This window comes from Natator depressus, chromosome 21 (assembly GCF_965152275.1).
Source record: "Natator depressus isolate rNatDep1 chromosome 21, rNatDep2.hap1, whole genome shotgun sequence".
Classification (NCBI taxonomy): domain Eukaryota; kingdom Metazoa; phylum Chordata; order Testudines; family Cheloniidae; genus Natator; species Natator depressus.
Window position 1 is genome coordinate 1,265,056 of NC_134254.1, and position 20,383 is coordinate 1,285,438.

Genomic DNA, 20,383 nt, shown 5'->3' on the forward strand with positions numbered 1-20,383 from the left:
TATGTGGCTGGTCCTTTGGGATCAGAACCCTTTTGTTTGATGAAATTGGTTTCAAATAACCACCCATCTTTAAATCTGGTGTCTGGGTGTCGAATCCAGGACTGGAATACCTAAAGAGGCTGCATTTCTGACTTCTTGTTAGCCAATGTGGTGAGACATAAGTTTATTTTGTTGCTGGTTTGGTATATCTCATAGAAGAATAACCACCAGTTTTGGGGTGTGTTAGCCCTTTTCCCCAGCAGCTTGTCCTGAATTTGGTAGTCTCAGTTGTGACCCACGGAGGCACGACAGGCCCTCCCCAGAAAGCGGCAGCTGTCACACAGAAAAAAGCATCTTGGGGTCCAACAGAAGCAGAAACACCCGTCTGGCACTCTGGGAAGCCCTTGAATGTACCTCACACACAGGCAGCTTTGTGGTGGAGATCTCCCTCACTTCTACCATTATTCAGACTCTTCTGCAAAATTTTTCTACCCTTTAGACCTGTGGGAGAGGCTTTAGGTTCCCCTGCTCCTATGTAATTGAAGTCATGTCCACTAAATGGCAGGAAATACCTTTTATGTTCCAGTAGCAGAACCCAGAGTTTTCGCTGCAGCTTCTCACTACGTTCAGCCGCTGGGAGCAGACGCTCAGCCTGTAGGACGTTCACTGGGTTTGGGTGGTGGAAAGAAGTGGGTTAACTTTCTGAAGAGTAAGCACAGCGACAGCACTTGGCTGAGCCATTCACCAAGGGGTAGGTTGCTTATCTATCACTGCAAGGGACTAACAGCCACGGCTGTAAACCTGAGGGCAGGATCCTTGCAACTGCTCAAACCACATTGGTCATTTACAGCATATGGCAGAAGAGAACTACACAGCTACTCAGAAAAGCAGGGACATGTCTAGTGATTAGAACAGGAGCCTGGAAAATGGAACTCCGCCATTGCAAGTCCTCTCTACGCCTCCCCCCCACCGCCAATATTCCACATGGCATCCCTGCCCCTGCCACTCCTGCCTGGGAACAGTGACACCCACAGCTTGGTGCCAGCTGCGCATCAGCTTGGTGTTTCCAGGGTACAGGCAACAGTATGGGATGGGAAAAGTTGCACGCTCCCAGTCACCCCTGCGTGTCTCATTTCAGCCCTGCCGTGCACTGTCAAACCCCCAAAAGACAGGGCACTGGATAGTGGCCAGATGCACTCTGGGTGCACAGACACACACCTACCAATGGTGTACTCACTGCGTACTGACACAAGCACTCCTGGTGAGCACGCACAGCACCGACGCAAGGAGCCAAGCGCGCATGCACACAAGCAACATATGTTCTGCGGCAGCTTTATGCTGACGGGACTTGCGCCTGCAGCAGGTTGTAGTGTAGCTGTGCCATCGTTATCTCTGGCCCTCATAGTTGTGCAGAAAATCTTGTCACCTTGTCGTGTACCTGGGTGTAGCTAGTGCGGCAAGGTCTCCTTGAGCCTACGGTTAGCTTGAGACAGTAGCTCTGCCGTGTGACCCACCCTGCTCGGCTCAAGGGGCAAGATGAACGCAGCGGCCTGGTGGACAATTGAAACACATCATTGTTACCTGTTCCACTGCTGAGCGAAGCCTATCCTGAAAGGCGGGCAGTCAACACAAACTCCCATTCTGGTGCCCCAAGGGAATGCTGCATGGGAGCCATCACCCAAAACGGACCTGTGGAGCTGCAAGACCGCAGGAGAATGGGAGCGTGAGCCCCACCAAGGGGCAGCCGATCCCACCAAACTCAGCGCTTTGCCTGAACCTCTCTCACCCAGGGGGTCCTGCCCGAGCAGGAAGGGCCTGATCTGCCTGGTTCTGGCTCTAGTGTTGTGTCTGCTAAGCCTCTCTCCGAAGGAGGCTGCCCTGCAGGCTCGGGCAGACATCACCCCACTGCCTCCATGGGTCCTGGGCTCAAGATTTTCTTCAGAACCATGAGAGCAAGTTTTGGTTTTAGATGAAAGCTGAATTCAGCCACTACTGCATGCCTCGCACCTGGGGTCCAACACACGTAATCCAGCGCTAGCCAGGTGCACCTCCAAACCACACTGCAGGGAGGCCTGCAGAACCCGTGCAAACATGTGGCTGACTTGCGGTGAGTGGTGCCTCCAGGATGGCACATGGGAGTGTTACGCCACTGTTTGTTCCCCTGCTCTGTCACAGGGCTGGTCACAGCAAGCCCCTCCCACCTTAGCATGGCCTGCAGCCCAGAGAGGTGGGGAGCCAGCTGTGATGGGAAGGGCCGGTCAGTACCACATGGCAGGACCATACCCTGCATGGGGCTACAATCTGCCTCATGTAGTGCAGGTTAGGAGCAGCCCTTAAGGCCCCAAGGATATTGCTGGGCAGCCTCAGTCTGGGCTGAGTTCGGTGCTTGTAATCCAGCTCGCAGACATCACAGGCTGATGCGGGTCTCCGTCTCCAGGAGCAGGTTCCAGTGACTCCAGCACAGACTCTGAGCGGCAGCCCTACGGGCAGCTGGCAAGGAGGGATCAGACCCATCCTGGCGAGGTCCCTCCTTGGACACCTGAGCTCCCCAGCAGACACAGTGCTAGTTGGAAACCTTACTTGGTTTTTAATGCTCCTGCCAAGCCCCGTCTGAGAGAACACGGCACCACGTAGCCAGGGCTTTGCAGTACGCACACCTGGAAACACCATGCTGACGCTCCGCTGGCACGAGGATCATGGGGCATGGTTAACTGAACACCCGGAGATTATCCAGCAGTACACTCCGGCTGCTTGCAGCTGTGTGCCTTCCCAAGAACAACCAGAAGGCCTGAACGGGACAGGCTGATTATTCCAGCACCACGACAGCAGCCAGATTTTTTCAGCTTGGTTTATTTGAGTTTTGTATAAATAACACTTTTCTCCACACACTTTCAGAGCTTACCCCAGACACAGCGATTCACCAGATGCTCCTCAGGCACTAGGGAGGGAAGGTCAGTGCAGCAGCCTCCTTCTGTACAGCAAGGAGCAACCAGACAACAAAATTAGAGGGGGCCCTGGGAGGGCTCACAGTGACTCTGAAGGACACACCTTTCCCTGGCATCCAGCGGGTGTGTCAGAAATTGGCCTTTGCTTATCAGTGCCCCGGCAGGGGATTTGCTGGGCAGACAGCCATTCCGCTGAGAGCCCTCACTTCACTCGTACAGGGGGTCAATGTGGGGGTGACAGCAAAGCCCTTTCGCCAGGGGACAGCCTGTCAGGGACCTCAACCCTTCCAGGCTAGGAGTCACTCACTAAGCACCTGAAGGCTGCCATCTCCCCTGTACCCTGCCTGCTGCCAGCACAGGCACAAAGCAGCAGGCCAAACGCTTGTCTAGGAAAACGACAAAGGTGCCACCTGCCCAAGCAGGTACAAGTAAAGGAAATGCCCACAGAGGGTCACTTTGAGGTCAGCTGAGCTAAGCTGTTCCTAAATCCCACGCCAAGGAGAGCAAGGCTGGTTATGTCCAGCTCAGCAGAACCAAAAGGCAGCAATCGCTTCCTTCAGAATCTAGCTTAACCCAGCAAGAGAGTGAGCACGTTCTCATCTCGGCTGGCGGCATGGCTAACACTGGCAGCACTGAAAGAGTGACTTTTAACCCAGTGAAGGTGCCTGGAGTTTGCACACTGCCAGGGGCTGTCGTTCTGGTCTGACCAGGTGCAGACTCTCTGACATGGGCACAAGGGTCAAGGGCTGGAGGGGTTTTTTCAGTCAGAGAGAGAAGAAACAACAGTTCACAAATGAACGTAGAGAATCCAAACAATACAACAAAGGGCACCAGAGACCCAAGTCCTTGGAGTTCACAGAATTCCTCCTGTCCCAGTTTGTAACACAAGAGAGCATTTACAGCTCCCACCACAAGCTGGCCCAATCAGGGTGGGACGCTGTGTCGCCCGGGAGTGCCTCCCACAAGCCTGTGATGCTAGTATCTCGAAATACAGCCTGACAGCGATTCAGTGAGGCCTGAAAGTTCTTCACGTCATTGTCTCTTATAAACAAGCTCCCAAGTCCCTAGGATAGCTTAGCACACACCAATCTGTGTCAGCAGCTAGGAATGCAAACAGCACGGGGGAGAAGATAGGGCTCTCAAACTTCCTTCTTGTTTTGCTGTCAAGCAGGAGAATGGTTCTCTTATCTCATACGAACATGAATGCAAAGTCAGGCCTGGGAGCTCACACCCCGCCCCCTGCGGCTCACCTCCCAGGAACCATTCCAATTCCCTTTGCCATAAGGTGCAGCGAACACAGTGTCCTCCTGGGATCTGCGTTTGCACGAGTGCCAGGGTAATGCCCCAGGACACGGACAGAGTCACAGATAGTCCTTGGGAGTCATCCTCATACTGTGGCCAGTAATGACACAACAAACTTGCAATTTTAGAACGTTCAAGAAACCAATAAAAAGAGAATCTAGGAGCTGCTGCAAACTCTGCCATTTTCCTCTCAAGCTTTCAGCGTAAAGCCCCGAGCTGCACCATCTCCTGTTGGCTGGCTCAGAGCAGGCCCTGGCAGACGGCACACACTGACACAACACTTGTGAGAACAGGACCTTTGCTGCTAGCTGCACATGTGCTGGCTGTTAGGGCCCCTCCCCTCTCCTGAAATAGTTTTCAATCTGCTGATCAAAGCTCTCCGCAGAGTATTGCTTTAGGGTGTTTAATGGAGCAAGCAAATACTCCTCCGCAAGCCCACGGGCAACGGGACTGCTGGCCACAGGGGGCCAACTGGCCAGGCTGCCACAGTCACCAGCTGCTCCTGGGGGAAGAAATTCCTCAGTCTGAAGGCAGGTTAAACTCTGTTTGTATGAGGGGAGAGCTGCCTTCTTCTGCACGGAGGCCAGCGTTAAGGGGGCCCAGTCCCCCAGGGGAGACTGGCATGGGCTGGCATGGGAGGTGTGTTTCTTCCCTGTTCGCCAGGATAAAGAACTCGTGTGTGGCTGTGCTGTGCCCTCTGTGCTGTGCTGGGACCTCCGGGCACTGGTGTCCTTGGGCGGCAGTGGCTGCCTTCTGGCAGGTGTCTGTGTATTGGGCTGTGCTGAAAAAAGCTGCCTCTGGGCACCATGCAGCTGGCATAACTCCACTTTGATTCCCTCCCTCTCCCCCCTCCAATACACAGAGCCGCCTTGCAAACAGGTGTCAGCATCCCTGGGCTGCTCCGAGGAGCTCTGCTGGCCAATCGTCACATCCCTGAAATGCTCCAGCCAGTTCGTACCTTTCTCTGGAGATGCAAAGGAGTCCTTCCTAGGCTCAGGCTGCTGGGCAGCTGTTCTCAGGGGCTCAGTGGCTCTTTGCTGCTCCCTGCTCTCTCTCAGCTGCGTGAACTTCTGCCCAGACTCTGGAATCCCGGGCTCAGGTGACGCCTTGTGGTCAGAGCTCAGGTATTTCTCCAGGTATGGCAGGCACATGTTTCTCTTGACAATTGGAACTATGGAGCAGGGCTTCAGCCACTGTACAAACTCCAGCAGCTCTGGAAAGGAGGAGTGGTCTGAATAGGGCACGAGGTGAACGCTGGGGTGGGGGATCTTCACCGGACGGCTGGTGGGGAGAATGGCAATGGTGGGGTGCTGCTGGTTCCAGCTGATCATGGCTTCCCAGCAGATTTCAGAGATGTCCACACCATGGATCCAGCCAGCCCCCTCTTCGGCAGTGAACACGTCCACCAGGCCCAGCACTTTCATCTGCTCCAGTCTCTTGGGACTCACCACGATCCAGGTGTGAAACTCTAAGGCCAAATCCGCTAAGAGCGACTCTTTGCCCAGGCTGTAGACCCCTGGGAAGGAGCAAACAAGGGGATTCAGGAACTCAGACCTAGACAGTGTTTTGCAAAGGCAGCAAGAAAGGACCATTACCAGGACGGGAGCAAACGGTGTGGGGCCTATAGGTTACTGGGCCCAGCACCCAGCAAGAGACAGGCCCTGCCCTGCCAATCTACGCTGGAGGGGGGAGGAAAACCACCACCTGCTCCACGCAGCACACCTCAAAGGAATGAAACTTAGCTACATCTGTGCTCTGAGCCAGTCCAAATGCACAACCCAGGTGCAGTGAGGTAACGTACCTCTCCCACCCCACAACCCCTCCTAATGCGATTCCCTCCCGTCAGCCCCCGGCTCCGGAGCCAGTCCCATCCACATGCCGTGATGCCTACGTACCAATCTTGACCTGGTGATTTGGGTGGGCCCTGATCAGCTCTTTGATCTGTTGGGTGGCCTGCTGGCGGGAGGGCAGGTCGCCCAGGGGGTCGCAGTTTGTGTTGTCCAAGTAGAGAACATCAATTCGTTTCTGGTTCCTTAGCACCGGTTCCTGCAGCATGGTGGGAGTGTAACGAAAGTCACCTGGCACAAGACAAAACCCCAAACACACAGAACTGTGGGAGTCCAGCCTGGTGGTCCACCCGCTGCACTGCTACGGCAGAGACCTGGCTTAGATCCTCTGCCTGCCAAAGCCCCACCGCCTGCTGGCTCTAGGCCCGGGCTGCCACCTGCATGATGCAAGTTTGATCCCTGGCCTGGTGAGTGACCCGAATTTCTCCCCAAGGGGCAGTGCTGGTGGGACTCCCCTTCCGAGCCCATAAACCCTGGGACAGGAGGCAGGGCTCGGGGTGTGCGGGAAACGTCAGGGGGGGACCTGTGGTGGAAGCACAGGGCTCTGGCAGGGACCCTAGAACAAAACATACTCAGAGCTGGGCAGGAAGGCAAAGGGGGTCTTTGGGACCTGGGGGCTCGTACCTGTGTAGAGGATGACACCAAAGGGGCCCTCAAAGAGGAACATGACTGAGCCAGGGCAGTGGTTGGCATCTATCAGGGTCACTGTCATGGTCCTTTTACCAACCTCATCAAGAGCCACCAAGTGGCTCTGCCCCACTTCCAGGGGCCAGATCCAGCGCTCCGCCACCTGGAAGGAAGCACAGGGCTGGTCAGGTGGAGGCGGCCTCTGACCTGCTCCCTCCCAACACGAGGATGAGGCCTCCTTCCCCATTCACTTAGCTGATCAGCTGCCCTGGGGACCCAACCCCATTCCCTGGGCTATACTTTGCTATTCACCCAGGCAGTTCCCTGACCTGTGCTGCCTTTGCCTGGGCAGGAGGCCCCCTTGGCTGGCCCCATGGGAGAGAATGCTCTGCTCCAGGAGTCGGGTGCCGCAATCCGACCAGAGCGTCTCCCGAGGGACGGGCTCCATTCTCCTCTCCTCAGCAAGCCGCACGGCAGAGCTCTGCAGCCAGATCGCTCTCAGTCTGACTCGCTCTTCGTTCATTACGAAAAACAGTGATTCTTAAACCCCCCCCCAAAAGCTTGGTCCCAAGACGCCCCTTCCTCATCACAGACTCCTGGGTAGCAAACACAGTAACTGTGTTCTGACCCTTCCGACGCTCGGCTTTATCCAAGGGATATGCAAACCATGGCCCTGGGCTTGGACCCCTGAGCTGCGGTCTGCTCCCGTGGGCTGACTCCTACCTTCAGCCTGTGGTGCAGGATTCGCCCCGTGATGGGAGAGCAGTAGACGGGCCGGTGCCAGGTGCTGGACAACCCCACTGTGTGGTCAGAGTGCATGTGGGAAAGAAAGAACACGCGAGCATGGCTGGCTTTCCTGATGCTCCAAAAATCCACTGCAATGGGCGTGCCTGGGATGAGAGCCCCATTCATGGCCCGGGCACCTGGCCGGCAAAGGACACTGCACTGCAAAACAGAGACACATTTCCACCATTAAAACCCCCAAAGTTGCGGTTCTGGGGCATCAGCAGAGTTTACTGGGGGCTGCGGGTCAGGAGTGAGGGGCACTGGCAGGGTGGTGGGAGGTCGGCTAGGGAGTGAGGGGGGCTGTGAGTTGGGCGTGAGAGGCATTGACAGGGCTGGGGAGGGAGCGGATCGGAACGAGGAGCACTATCACAGTGGGGGGGGGCGAATGGGAGTGAAGGGCACTGCCAGGGCATGGGGGCTGTGGGTCAGGAGTGAGGGGCCCTGGCAGGTCATGGCAGGGAAGGTGGATCGAGCGAGGGGCACCAGAAGGCTGGCAGCCTGGATCGGGAGTGGGATGGAACCGACAGGGCGGAAGCGAAGGGCACCGACAGGTTGTGGGGGGTGTGGATCAGGACTGAGGGGCACCAGAAAGCTGGGAGCAAGGTGGGCTGCGTGTCTGGAGTGAGGGGCACTGGCTAGTAGGGGGCTGCAGGTTGGGACTGAGGGGCACGGTGGGGAGGGGGGCTGCGGATCAGGAGTGAGGGGCACCGGAAGGGTGGGGAGGGGCTGCGGGTCGGGAGCGAGGGGCACCGGAAGGGTGGGGAGGGGCTGCGGGTCGGGAGCGAGGGGCATGGTCTGGGGGGAGGTTGCAGGGTGGGGGGGTGGATCCGGAGCGAGGGGCACCAGCAGGGGATGGATCCGGAGCGAGGGCGGGGCGGGGTGGATCCGGAGCGAGGGCGGGAGGTTGCGGGGGGCACGGGCGGGGCGGGACCAAGGGGCGGGGGGGGTGGATCCGGAGCGAGGGGCGCGGTGGGTGGTTGCGGGTCGGGAGCGAGGGGCGCGGGCGGGGCGGATCCGGAGCGAGGGGCGCGGGCGGGGGGGAAGTTGCGGGGCGAGGGGAGAGGATCTGGACCGAGGGGCGCGGGCGGGGCGGGGGGAGGGAGGAGGTTGCGGGGCGGGAGGGGGGGCGGGGGGCCGGATCCGGAGCGAGGGGGGCGGGCAGGGGGGTGGATCCGGAGCGAGCCCCCTGTTCCGTTCCCGTCAGGCTCTGCCTCACCCGATCACCCGGATTGTTCCCGAACGTCCAGTTCCCGCCGGTAACTTGAGTGGCAGCACCAGCGAGCTGCACTGCGCAAGCGCGAAGTGCATCACGGTCGTAGAGCCGATTAGGCGCATGCGTTCTTTTGGTATGGTGGGCGGGGCCGCGCTCTTCGAGGACGTTGGATGTGCTGCGCATGCGTAGTGCGACGGCAGCCCTCTGGGTCATGTTCAGGGCGCGTGCGTAGTGAGAGGTGTTACCGCTTGCCCGGTCGGTTTGGGGCGGGACTTCCTGCGCCGATCCGGCAGAGCCGGGTGGGGCGGTGCCTGCCGGAACAACATCACGACAGCGCGGTGCTCGGCGCGCGCCGGGCCCGCGGGGATGCCGCACTGGGGCGCGGACGATGCCGTGGCGGAGCTGCGCCGAGCCCTGTCCAACCGCCACGCGCAGGCCGACCGGCTGCGCTTCCGCAACGTGCTGCTGCGCGTGATCCGGTACGGCCCGTGCGCGCGCCTCCCGCGGGAGGGGCGGGGTCGAGCGCGCGAGTCCCTGCCCCTGCCCTGAGCTCGGCCTCGCTCTCTGCCGCCCGCGCGGCGGGACGGCGGGGGGGGAGCGCGCGCGCGGCGGGAGGGGCCGGGGGGGACGGGGAGAGCGCGCGCCGGGGGGGAGGGGGCGCCGGGGCGGGGGGAGAGCGCGGGAGCCCCTGCCCTGAGCTCGGCCTCGCTCTCTGCCGCCCGCGCGGCGGGACGGCGGGGGGGGAGCGCGCGCGCGGCGGGAGGGGCCGGGGGGGACGGGGAGAGCGCGCGCCGGGGCGGGGGGAGAGCGCGGGAGCCCCTGCCCTGAGCTCGGCCTCGCTCTCTGCCGCCCGCGCGGCGCTTGCAGGCGTATGGCGCAAGGCGCGGACGTGTCCGGGGTTTTCGCGGAGATGGCGAAGGCCGGCGCCACGCGGGACGTCGTGCAGAAGAAGCTGGTCTACTGGTACATGGGCACGTACGCGGCCCTGCAGCCCGGCCTGGCGCTGCTGGCCGTCAACACGCTGCGCAAAGACTGCTCCGACCCCAGCCCCGCCGTCCGCGGCCTCGCGCTCCGCAGCCTGTGCGGCCTCCGGTAAGGAAGCGCCTCGGCGGGGCCGAGGGCCGGGACCCTTCCTGTGGCCGCGGCCGCGGGGGCCGCGCTGGCCGGGGCGTCCCGCCCTCGTGCCCGTCACCGCCGCCGGGGCTCCCGCCGGCCGGGCCTGTCGGCGGCGGGGCGCTCCGGTCGCGGAAGGGAGGCGGCCGCCCCTCTGGGTCGGGCGCTGGGGCAGCCAGCTTTTGGCGGCGGCGGCGATTCGGGAAGGCTGCGGACCAACAGGCGGGGTTCCGGGAAGAGCCACGGAGAGGACGAAAGAAGGCGCGTCTGGGAGCAGCGGTTCCCCGCCCTCAGCCCGCAGCTGCGGCCATGGGAGGTCCTGAGAGCCGCACGGGCAGCCCTGGGTGCAGCCCACAGTGGCAGATCGGTTGAGCCCCGCTGGTCTGCGCTGGCCCCTGAACAGCAAAACCTTTGTCATTCCGTAGTGTGGGAAAAACAGCCACCCCGGAGGACAAACGTTTTGCCGGTGAAAAGCGTTGGTGTGAACGGCGCTTTGTCGGCAGGAGAGCTCTTTTGCGACAAAGCTACTGCCCTTTGTTGGGGGTGGAAGTTTTTTGTTGGTGGGAAAGCTCTCTCCTGCTGACAAGCAGCAGCTACGTCACTGAAAGGTGCACAGCGTAGACATAGCCCGAGTGTTATAGTGCGTGCGTTGAATTTATTTAAAGAAATGGGATGATTTGACCACAAACTACAAATCCCTGGAAACCAATATCTAGAAATGGGTTCTTCAGTTTAGCACACAAAGATATAAGAAGATCCAGTGTTTGGAAGGTGAATCTTGACTAATTCAACTAAAAGTAAGGAGTAAATTCTTAACATTGAGGGTGATTAACAATTGGGACAATTTACTAAAGGTTATGATGGATTCTCCACTGGCAACTTTTAAATCAAGGTGAGGTGGTTTTCTAGATATTCTCTGGGCCAAATAAAAATTAATTCAGGATCATTCTATGGCCTGTGTTATGCAGTGAGTCAGCCTAGATTATCGCAGTGATCCCTTCTGGCTTTCTAATGTATTCATCTGAATAGCAGTTCTTGGGTATTCTAAACACACAGAGGATGGGGACTCAGGACTTTAAAAATGACAGAAATACCTTGAGTGTTTTCTTTATGCTGCATAATTATTTTAAAAGATGCAAAAAAGATGTGCACAGAATGGGAAATGGTTACCGGTATGTAGGGGAATTATTGGAAGAGAACAGCAAGGAAAGCCCTTGGTTTGTAAAAGTGGTTGCTGTAGATGGGGGAGCACCACAGGATATCTTGAGGGATTTTGGATGAATCTAGCATGATACATACTTATTCATAGGATGCCCGGCATACAGGAGTACATCCAGCAGCCCATTCTGAATGGCCTGCGAGACAAAGCGTCCTATGTGAGGAGAGTAGCTGTTCTTGGCTGTGCAAAGATGCAGAAACTCCAAGGTGACACCGAAGTGGGTAAGTAGTCAGATTTTGCACTTGAGGAAGGGGGGGTATGGTCATTCTTTGTCCTACAGCATTCATTACTAGATAAGATACATACAACTCATTTAGATGCTGCTCTTTAGAGTCAAGGCTCCCTGTTTGGCCTGGATTCACTGGGTTGTGCGTTGGCTTTGGATCCCATAGGAGTGGAGGGGAGGGGAGGGAGGGCAGCCTGTGAACGTAAGGCAAATCCCGAATGGAATCTGCTTCTTGGGCATTTGAGATCTGGCAGGGTGAGTTTCCACAGAAGAATACTCCTTTTATATCTGCTTCCTCACTGGGCTGGAACTCTTCCTTTCCTGCTTCTTTTTCTGTGCTATGTGTGAGCCTCTTCCTCTAGCACCTGACTGCCACACGTGCAGTGATATTGTGTAGAGAGGGCTCTTTAGAGAATACCTATGCCATACTCTAATGTTACTGGAAAGTCAAGGGTGTTTGTAGTTTGCTGGTAACAATTCTTCCCTCCCAGGCCCTGTGTCGTGGTCCCCATATTCCTGAGGCTGCTCGTGGACGGTGACTGTCTTGCCTGAATGGATGCAGTGCCTCTGAGTCTCTGATGATCTAAGTGCCTTTGTGTCTCTGCAGATGGTGTGCTGGTGAATGAGCTATACAGTTTGCTTCGTGACCAGGATCCCATTGTAGTGGTGAATTGTCTGAGGGCTCTAGAAGAGATTCTGAGACGGGAAGGAGGAGTTGTCATCAACAAGCCCATAGCCCACCACCTTCTCAAAAGGTCTGTTCTCTGTGTGAGAAGCTGGAAGCTTCACTCTAGTGAAATCCCCTTCTGTTCTGGATGTCAGCAGAGCAGATGTCACAGTTCCTGGCAGAGCTGAGAGGAGGCTTTGGAAATAAATTCCAGTGGTGTAAGTCGTTCACTCGCCCACAAATTATAGGAGAGTGCCAGATTAACCTCACTGTCACATGTGAAATCTGAGGCCTTCCCAGTGATGCAGAGAACCAACCTGAGATTCCAGGAGAAATTTGTAACCAACTATTGGTTTATTTAGATTTACAAGTTGTATCCTAGCGTATCTATAACTTTTTTCTTCCCTGACAACAGCTGGGGCAAATCAGTGTAGGACCAGCTGTTCTAACCTGTCCGTCCCACTGCATCCCAATATGTGTAATGTGGCAGTGATGGTGTCCAGTCTCTGAAGGAATCAACCCAGACCTGTCTGAAGAGAAGCTGGTTTGGTCAAGGGAGTGGCATCCTTTCTCTATTGCTCTAGCGATGCACCTTCTCAGTGTTTCTCTCTGGTTTAGTGCTTGAGGGGAGGTGTGAGTGACTGAGACAGAGTTCAGCTTCAATGTGCATGTGAACTGATTGGTTCCCTTGAGAGAGAACGCTGGTAACAGCATGTACAAAACTGGCAACTGGTGGGTGTATTGAAACCATACAAAGTGCAACAGCTGCAGGCTCTACCCTGGAATGATCCTTGTGTAGTGCTGCATATTTTGTGACCTGTTTACCATGCTACTTTTCTTGGCAGAATGTCTGACTTAGACCAGTGGGGACAGAGTGAGGTGCTGACCTTCCTGCTGCGCTACAAACCCCGCAGTGAGGAAGAACTCTTCGACATCCTCAGCTTACTAGATGGGTCCCTCAAGAGCAGCAGCCCCAGTGTTGTGATGGCAGCCACCAAACTCTTTCTGGTGTTGGCCAAGGACTTCCCACAGGTACAGACAGATGTACTAGTTAGAGTGAAGGGGCCACTGCTTGCAGCCTGCAACTCCGAGAGCCGGGAGCTCTGCTTCGCTGCCCTGTGTCATGTGCGCCAGATCCTGGGAAGCCTGCCTGGCCACTTTAGCAGCCATTACAAGAAGTTCTTCTGTTCCTACTCGGAGCCCCATTACATCAAATCCCAGAAGATGGAAGTGCTGTGTGAGCTGGTGAATGATGAGAATGTGCAGCAGGTGCTGGAGGAGCTGAAGAGTTACTGCACTGATGTGTCAGCTGAGCTTGCCCAGGGGGCCATCTTCGCCATAGGTAAGAGCTCTGCTTTTGCTTCAGAAACACCTGGGGGCTGTCTCTGAAATCTCTCAAATAGGCCTTTCTCCACTGAAACAAGCCTAGGCCAGTGACGAAAGAGCACTCGGTGTCAGAGCCGTCCCGGTGTGCCACACCCCGGGCTGAGCCAGATCCCTAGAAATACAAATGCGTTCCTGAGCCTGTGCTGTGCTGAGCATTTCACAATTGCTCTGCCTGGGTGGGGTGCCCCAGAAACGCTAAGTTGCTCGCAAGCCATAGGCTCCTGGTAGGCTGGGCTTCGCTGATGTGCACATGAGGGGACTTTACCCAACCACCCATCTTATTAGTGAGCATGAAAACGTGGAATTGTAATGAACCTGTGGGGTGGATGGGTGGGCTCTAAATTTCTGGGTAGTGCTAGGGGGGCAGAGTTAAGGTTGTTTGGGATCCCTAATATTGCATTTAAAATATCTGTTTTTTATTTGTGAATGGATTTTTCCCTTAGGTGTACCAGGCTTTCTCTCATTCGTGTGTGTGCTGAGGGAACTAGAGGACTGTCCTTAGGATTTTTTTTTCATTTTTTTGGCTGTAGTGAGTGGTATCATAGAAGATTAGGGTTGGAAGAGACCTCAGGAGGTATCTAGTCCAACCCCCTGCTCAAAGCAGGACCAACCTGTAGATTGTTTCTCTGCTGTAATAGCAGGCTAACAGGTGTTTTCAGACGAGGTAAAATATCACTCTAACATGACTTTGTGGTGGATGGTGTAGGCATGCCTGTCTGTTTCTCTGACCAAAGCTTGCCTTGTTCCCCTTGGTGCCTCCTCAGGCAGCATTGCCAGGACGTACACGGAGCAGTGTGTGGGGATTCTAACGGAGCTCCTAGGGCTTAAGCAAGAACATATCACTTCAGGTAAGGATTTGCTGCTGGCTGAGTTCTCGGGTTTGCTTGCTTCACACTTCCAGGAAATGGCCTCACCACCAGAACGTCTAGCTTTGGTAGAGTTGTGTGGCTCTGGGCCGGGATTTGGGAAATCCCCGTCCAGGTGACCACAAGATAATCATGTGTGGCTTCTAACCTGGTTGGCATCTTCCTTGTCTGGACTTTATAACTTCTTCCATCTTAGCTACCTTCCTTGTGCTTAAGCGGGGACTGGACACGGCTCTATCCACCGTGTGATGTGGACTGAATCTGCTAGCTCAGGGAGTGAGGGACTGTACTGAGATTTTAATGGCTCTTTTATAAAGGTCAAGTTGGTTGAAAGTTCTGACTTTGAAGTTGTTTCCCACTGACTGCTTTAGTCTCTGCCCCTTTTGTAATTTCAGTCACTGATGTAACTGACTCTGCTGTCTTTGGTTTTCCTGCTGCTTTCAGATCTAACATAATTTACTATTTCTCTCGCTTCTGTTGAATAATTTAGCTCCACTTTTTATGACCTTTCAAAATCGCAGGTTTTTACAGTCACCAAATGAATTAATTTTCAGAATGTATTTGCAAGTTTTATAAGTTGGCAGTAGTTGCTGTAGAGTGCTGATGAGACTCACCTTAAATCACTGTCACTGTGAGACAGTCAGTCAGTCTGCCTTCTCAAGGAGAGGGGATGGCTGGGGAAGATTGCTTCACTGCAGCCAAAGAAGCAATCTTTGCCATGTAAACATTTAATTTTGGATGGGGGAAACAAAGGCTTTACATTTACTATGGCAACCCCCAGTGTTGTGAGGCTTTGGAGAAAAGTGCTCCCAGTAGCATGAATGAGTGCTGCACTGACCTGGCTCACTCCGAATCGGACAGATCTGATAGGTGGTGAATTATTCTCTTGGGTGGTGATTTTAAAAAGCTGCTGTTAGATGCTGAGCATTCTGTTCCACTGCAGCTGTGGTGCAGGCTTTTCGGGATCTGGTGTGGCTGTGTCCCCAGTGCACTGAGGCTGTGTGCCAGGCTCTGCCCAGCTGTGAGGAGGCCATGCAGGACAGCGAGGTAGGGAGGCTTCATGCAGTTAACCAAATGGCGATCCTTCTCCTGTCATGTAGAACTCTGATAAACAGAGCCAGCTCTGCTTGGAGTGGCCAAACAAGTATTTGAAGGGTGTGAGCACCACGGAGGGAGAGGAATCATTTGGGGTGGGATGAGGGAGTATGCCTTTGTTCAGTTACGTCCCATCCCTCCTAGTCAAATTCAGGCTGAATCTCAAGAGCATCTGGATGATGGGAGCTCCTAGGCTGTAGAAGAACTTCTCCATGGGGTGCAGGGGAGCTCTGGCCTTTGAATCTGTGAGCACCTGCTGCTTGGCAGTTTAGAGCAGCGCTGTTTGCAGGCCCCTCCTTGGTACGGTGATGTCAGCCCTGTTGTCTGTACGTGGCCCCCTTTGGGCTAGGACAACGGAGATCCCACCACTTCCCTTAACCCCAGATAACCACAGTATTTAAGGCATACAGAAGTGTGGTCTGGGGAACTAGCCTGAGAGCTAGGACTCTAGAATTCTATTCCAGCTCTGACATGGAATCATGCTATTGCCTGGGCATGTCCCATCTCCTCTCCGCTGTGGTTCGCCGGTCTGTAAAAGGGTATTACAATAGTTCTGCTTCACAGGACTGTCTTGAGGCAGTTGGTTCGCACTGGTCCAGTGCTCTGGAGAGGAAAAGCCTGGTATTAAGTGCTGGGTGTTTCTTTGTTGGCTGATGTTACTATTTAAATATAGGGAGACTCTTGTCTTGAATACTCCTCTCCCCAATTAACAGTTTTGAGCTGAGAGGCATCCTGGTGAGCTGCAGGCAGGGGTTCCCAGTCCACCTGATGCTCCAGTGGTGGAGAGATTCTTCTCAGGGGTACCCAGAGTTATGAGGCACCTCACTACTTCCTGCCCTTAGCGTGAGGAAGTCTTGTCAGTGCCTGCTGCACCAGTCTCTCGTAATACAAGCACTGCCATCCAGGTGTCCGCAGGCACTGCACTCTCTCTATAGGTTAGCAATAGGCATGTACCAATCCCTGAGTCCTCCAAGCACCCTTCTGGACTACCCAGCTCCTGTTCCACTGAACGTTCACAGAACTTAGCTTTGCTACTCCCAAAAGAACAGTGCGCAACTGCTTCCACAGGATTCAACTCAGGATCCCCATTCCACTTAACACACAGCACTTAAATAGATTTATAGTGAAAACAATAACTTTATCAAAGAGCAGAGGTTCAAATGATAGTAAATAAAAATATTAGAAACAGATGATTACATGTAAAGGGAAATCATAACATGATGTGCCTTTTAGAGCCAAAACTTAACTCACAAGACATTCCCCGTCTCCTACAGGATAGCTTACTCCAAGTCCTTTTCTCAGTGTTTTTAGCCAGGATGGCTGAGATCCCCTTTCATAACTTCAATCTTACTAGCCACATGTCTTCAGAGATTGAAGGATGCCAGGGTGTTTCTGTGGAGCCCCAGATATTCCAGACCAGACCTTTGATCTTTACCTGAAAATAGGTTTCTACTCCTCCCACAGCTGTTCCTATTAATTTCCTTCTGAAGTCTCCGCAAGCTCTTCTTTAGCATTTGATTTAATATGTTAAACTTGTGTTGTAAGACCCACGGTACACAATGGTCCACCAGGTCTCCCATCTCCTGTCTGGAGAAATTTCTCTCAAGGCACAGTATCTTCGAGTGACTTGCCTTTACCTACAAAACCTAGAGAACATAATTTTCAGCACGTATACATAACTCCTCATGCTTTCCTTACATACATCTCGCAATGATTATGGCCACCACATGACCCCTTTTGGTGAACCTAGGCGATCCCTGTACTCCTATGTACCCCAGTGCCTTCTGCCAGTTGGTGTCAAAGGTCCTTGGTCACAGATTGCACTAGAAGTGCAGTATGGAGTGGCTTGGCTCTGAGTATCCGGTGTTGTTGTTTGACTCCCCAGGGCAAGCAAGCGCTGATCTGGCTCCTGGGGGTGCATGGGGAGAGAGTTCCCAATGCTCCCTATGTTCTGGAGGACTTTGTAGAGAATGTGAGATCGGAGACATTTCCAGCAGTGAAGATGGAGTTGCTGACAGCTTTGGTCCGACTCTTCCTGTTTCGTCCTGCTGAATGCCAGGACGTACTCGGGCGACTGCTCTATTACTGCATAGGTGGGTACATGTTGCTGAGACTCTCATGCCTGCAGCCCTGTGTTAAATTTGTCAGGGCACCTGCTGTATTACTGCATAGGTGGGTGTGTCCCTGCTGGGGACTCGCGCACACACTGCAGTGACAGATGGAGAATTTTGTGGCAGAAACTCCTCAGCTCTAAGATCCGGACTAGTTTTAAAATAAGTTTTTTGAAATCCTCCTATGTGGGCGCAAATGCAGAATCTAGCCCTCTTCCTGTCTGCTTCTTTGCCCTTGCCCCATTTACCACCTAGCTGCTGTTTGGCCCCTAGCTCTGCAAAGTGGTAGAGGAAATGGACAGCACTCAGGATACAGGTGTGAGCCTGTTGGTATGTACCAGCTAAGGGTTTTCCATTGAGGTCTGATCTATGAGTTCTAGCATGCCCTGAGTGAACGTGTGTGTGTTCGTATTTCCAGAGGAAGAGACTGATATGGTGGTACGGGACCGGGGGCTGTTCTACTATCGTCTCTTACAAGCTGGCGTGGAAGAAGCGAAGCGGGTGCTGTGCAGCCCCAAGTCTGATCCCTCTCTGGGACTCCTGGAGGATCAGGCTGAGCGACCTGTGAACAAATGGGCTTCAGAGTTTAACACGTTGGTGCCCGTATATGGGAAAGCATGCTGGGAAGTTGTCACTGCTAACTGGGCAATGGAGCCTCGCTGTGGAGGCTTTCACTGTGCTGCTCCCATGACTGCAGGAACAGGTAGTCACACATTCAGCTAGAAAAATGCCTTCCCCCATTGATAAATCTTCCTATGTTTGATCCTCTGGGAGGATCCCAGGTTTTAGCACTGAAGCCTTGAGTACAAAAGGCTCTTATGGGGTCTGAGCCTTTCACTTAACACTTGGCTGTCCACAGTGTGCTCACCCTGGTGGAATATTGGAGGCATTACGCTTCCTGGGTTTGTGTTGCTGATAGGTCTTGGTGATACTGTGGGCAGCATTCCCAATGCCATTTCTCACCCTGTTCCATATTTGATTTCAGAATCACTGATTTCAGAAGGGAATAAGGAAGTTCTCCAGGTTCATTCCGACTCAGCTGGCTTGACTTTAATCCCTAAGGCACACCTGACTGCGGAGCAGTTTGAGAAGACCTGGCTGAGTTTGGATGTGAACTGCCAGCAGGCTCTGCCCTGGTGTGGAGCTGCTCACCCAGACACCATACAGACTGCACTTCAGGTTGTCCACATCCAGACTATTGCTATGAGCAAAGCTGGTGCCCAGCCATGGAAGGCCTATCTCAGTGCCCAGGATGAGTCTGGCTGTCTCTTCCTAACAGAACTGGTGCTTGAGACCGAGAACTCAGAGATGCAGGTTTCAGTGAAGCAGAGTGAGGAGAGGACTGAGGCGCTGCAACACTTTATCTCAGTGTTAAGGACTGTAATGGGGACAGTCCTAGGGCTGAAATCCTGATTCCTCTAAGCCCTGCTCCGAGCAGGCTCACTCGGGGTGTAGGGAAGATCTTTTCGACAGCTCAGAGTGGTGTTACTGAAGTTAAATTGCTCTTCTTCTAAACTGTTTGTAAGAGCCTTGAACAGCTCCTGATCTGCCTTAGAGGTGCCTTTAGTGCCAGTGGGAATAGTGTGTGGCCCAGGTTATGATGTGAGCGTAGCTAGTTTCTTCACATACTGAATTATAACAGGTGCATGGGAGAGATTCAAAATACATCAAGACCTCACAACTTTGGAGGCTGGGGGATGGATCATCAGTGTGGTGCTTCTGATGTGGTCACTGAAGCAGGAGCAACTCCAGTGCTAGTTACATGAGTAAGAGAGAGATTAAATATTGGCATCAGATCTCTCTAGAGAGCTTTGGGAAAGGAGTGAGCTGATAGCTGACTAGGAATTGTGACCGTGAGTTGTACTTCCTCAGGACCAGAAACAAACAAACAAGTCAGGGTGGGCACAGCCCCAGGTTTAGTTAGAATTATGGGTAACCAGTGAAAAGCATTTTTGAGAATTTGATCCTAGAGTTGCTTCTCTTGTGTTAAGAGGTGCAGAGAGGGCAGAATAACTCCTTGGCTCTGTTTCGGGGAGAATTTTCCAGTGCTTGGTTTGGTTCTCTTCTCACGGGATTTAATCTGTCCATCGGTGGATGCAATTCTGTGGGAAGCGTCCCTTCAGGGTTAGGAGCTCTGCTTTAAAGGGATTTGATGTGGGGGAGAGCACCTGTTTTCTAAAAATCAGGATTTTTTATTTAAAAAAAACCTAATGTATTTTCTAACTGAAATACATCATTGCAGAGGAAGAATTTGCCTCTCTGAATTCTCACCTCAGCTTTTAGGTTCTGTGGTGATGGAACTATAAGAACACCTGAGAGTGAGTGAGTTCTCCTAAGGCCACAGTGGGCACGAATTAATATGCACAGCCTGACTAGGTCACTAGGCTAGCTGACTCTTTACTGCTCACACTAATCTTTGCACCGTTGCAGTTGACATAGCTAACTTATATATTTACAAGAGGAATGTTTTTTTTTTTTTTTTTTTTTAAAACCAGGTTTTACCCAAACTTGTTGCCTTTTTAACTAGGACGGTTATGTAAAGTGCTCTGTCCAGCAGTGTGGTGTATCATGTTCCTGGTTTTATTACTGCAGCTTTCATTCACAGTATTCTTTACGTCCCTCTGCTTTGGTCAGTTATTAATTTCCCACTAGATCCATGTGGGGCAGCTTGTCAGTTCTGGATATTTCTCACAGCCACGCATAGCCTTGTGTTTCAGTATTTTTTCTTTTTCCCTCCCCTTTTCTGGCTTTCCTTGTTCACTGTACTCATATTTCTACCAAGTTTGGGTATATTCTGTGTACTCTTTATTTTTTTAGATGTTTATCTCCGTGGATTTGTTATAGTTGTCCTTGGCTAACTCCTGGTCAGGCTTTTTCTCTTAAACCTTCACTTGTTTTTTCCTTTTTGTCTGATCTGTTTGAGTAAAGCACCAAGTTACAATGATGCCCTAACTGCCCAGCGTGATTGTTATTGGAATTGAATTAAGCAATCTCACCTGTT

At 53.6% G+C, this 20,383-nt stretch overlaps 2 protein-coding genes across 3 annotated transcripts; one reads left to right on the forward strand and one right to left on the reverse strand.

Moving 5' to 3' along the window:
• Positions 1 to 1,091: 1,091 nt before the first annotated feature.
• DCLRE1B (DNA cross-link repair 1B) lies at positions 1,092 to 9,040 on the reverse strand. 2 transcript variants are annotated; one of them, XM_074935845.1, is made up of 7 exons: positions 8,703 to 9,040; positions 7,424 to 7,645; positions 6,698 to 6,863; positions 6,122 to 6,304; positions 5,185 to 5,742; positions 2,882 to 2,950; positions 1,092 to 1,529 (listed from the first exon to the last, which is right to left on the reverse strand). In XM_074935845.1, exons 1-7 carry the CDS (start codon positions 8,910 to 8,912, stop codon positions 1,504 to 1,506), a joined length of 1,434 nt encoding a protein of 477 aa, XP_074791946.1. In that variant the 5' UTR covers positions 8,913 to 9,040; the 3' UTR covers positions 1,092 to 1,503. The 2 variants fall into 2 exon arrangements, with proteins under 2 accessions (XP_074791946.1, XP_074791944.1); XM_074935843.1 differs by having other exon boundaries at positions 1,092 to 5,742; positions 8,703 to 9,038.
• On the forward strand, positions 9,020 to 20,080 carry AP4B1 (adaptor related protein complex 4 subunit beta 1). Its single transcript, XM_074935842.1, has 10 exons — positions 9,020 to 9,178; positions 9,567 to 9,791; positions 11,122 to 11,252; positions 11,865 to 12,012; positions 12,770 to 13,266; positions 14,075 to 14,158; positions 15,120 to 15,223; positions 17,157 to 17,364; positions 17,801 to 18,085; positions 18,368 to 20,080. The coding sequence occupies exons 1-10, from the start codon at positions 9,066 to 9,068 to the stop codon at positions 18,793 to 18,795; spliced, it is 2,223 nt and encodes a 740-aa protein (XP_074791943.1). The 5' UTR covers positions 9,020 to 9,065; the 3' UTR covers positions 18,796 to 20,080.
• Positions 20,081 to 20,383: the final 303 nt, after the last annotated feature.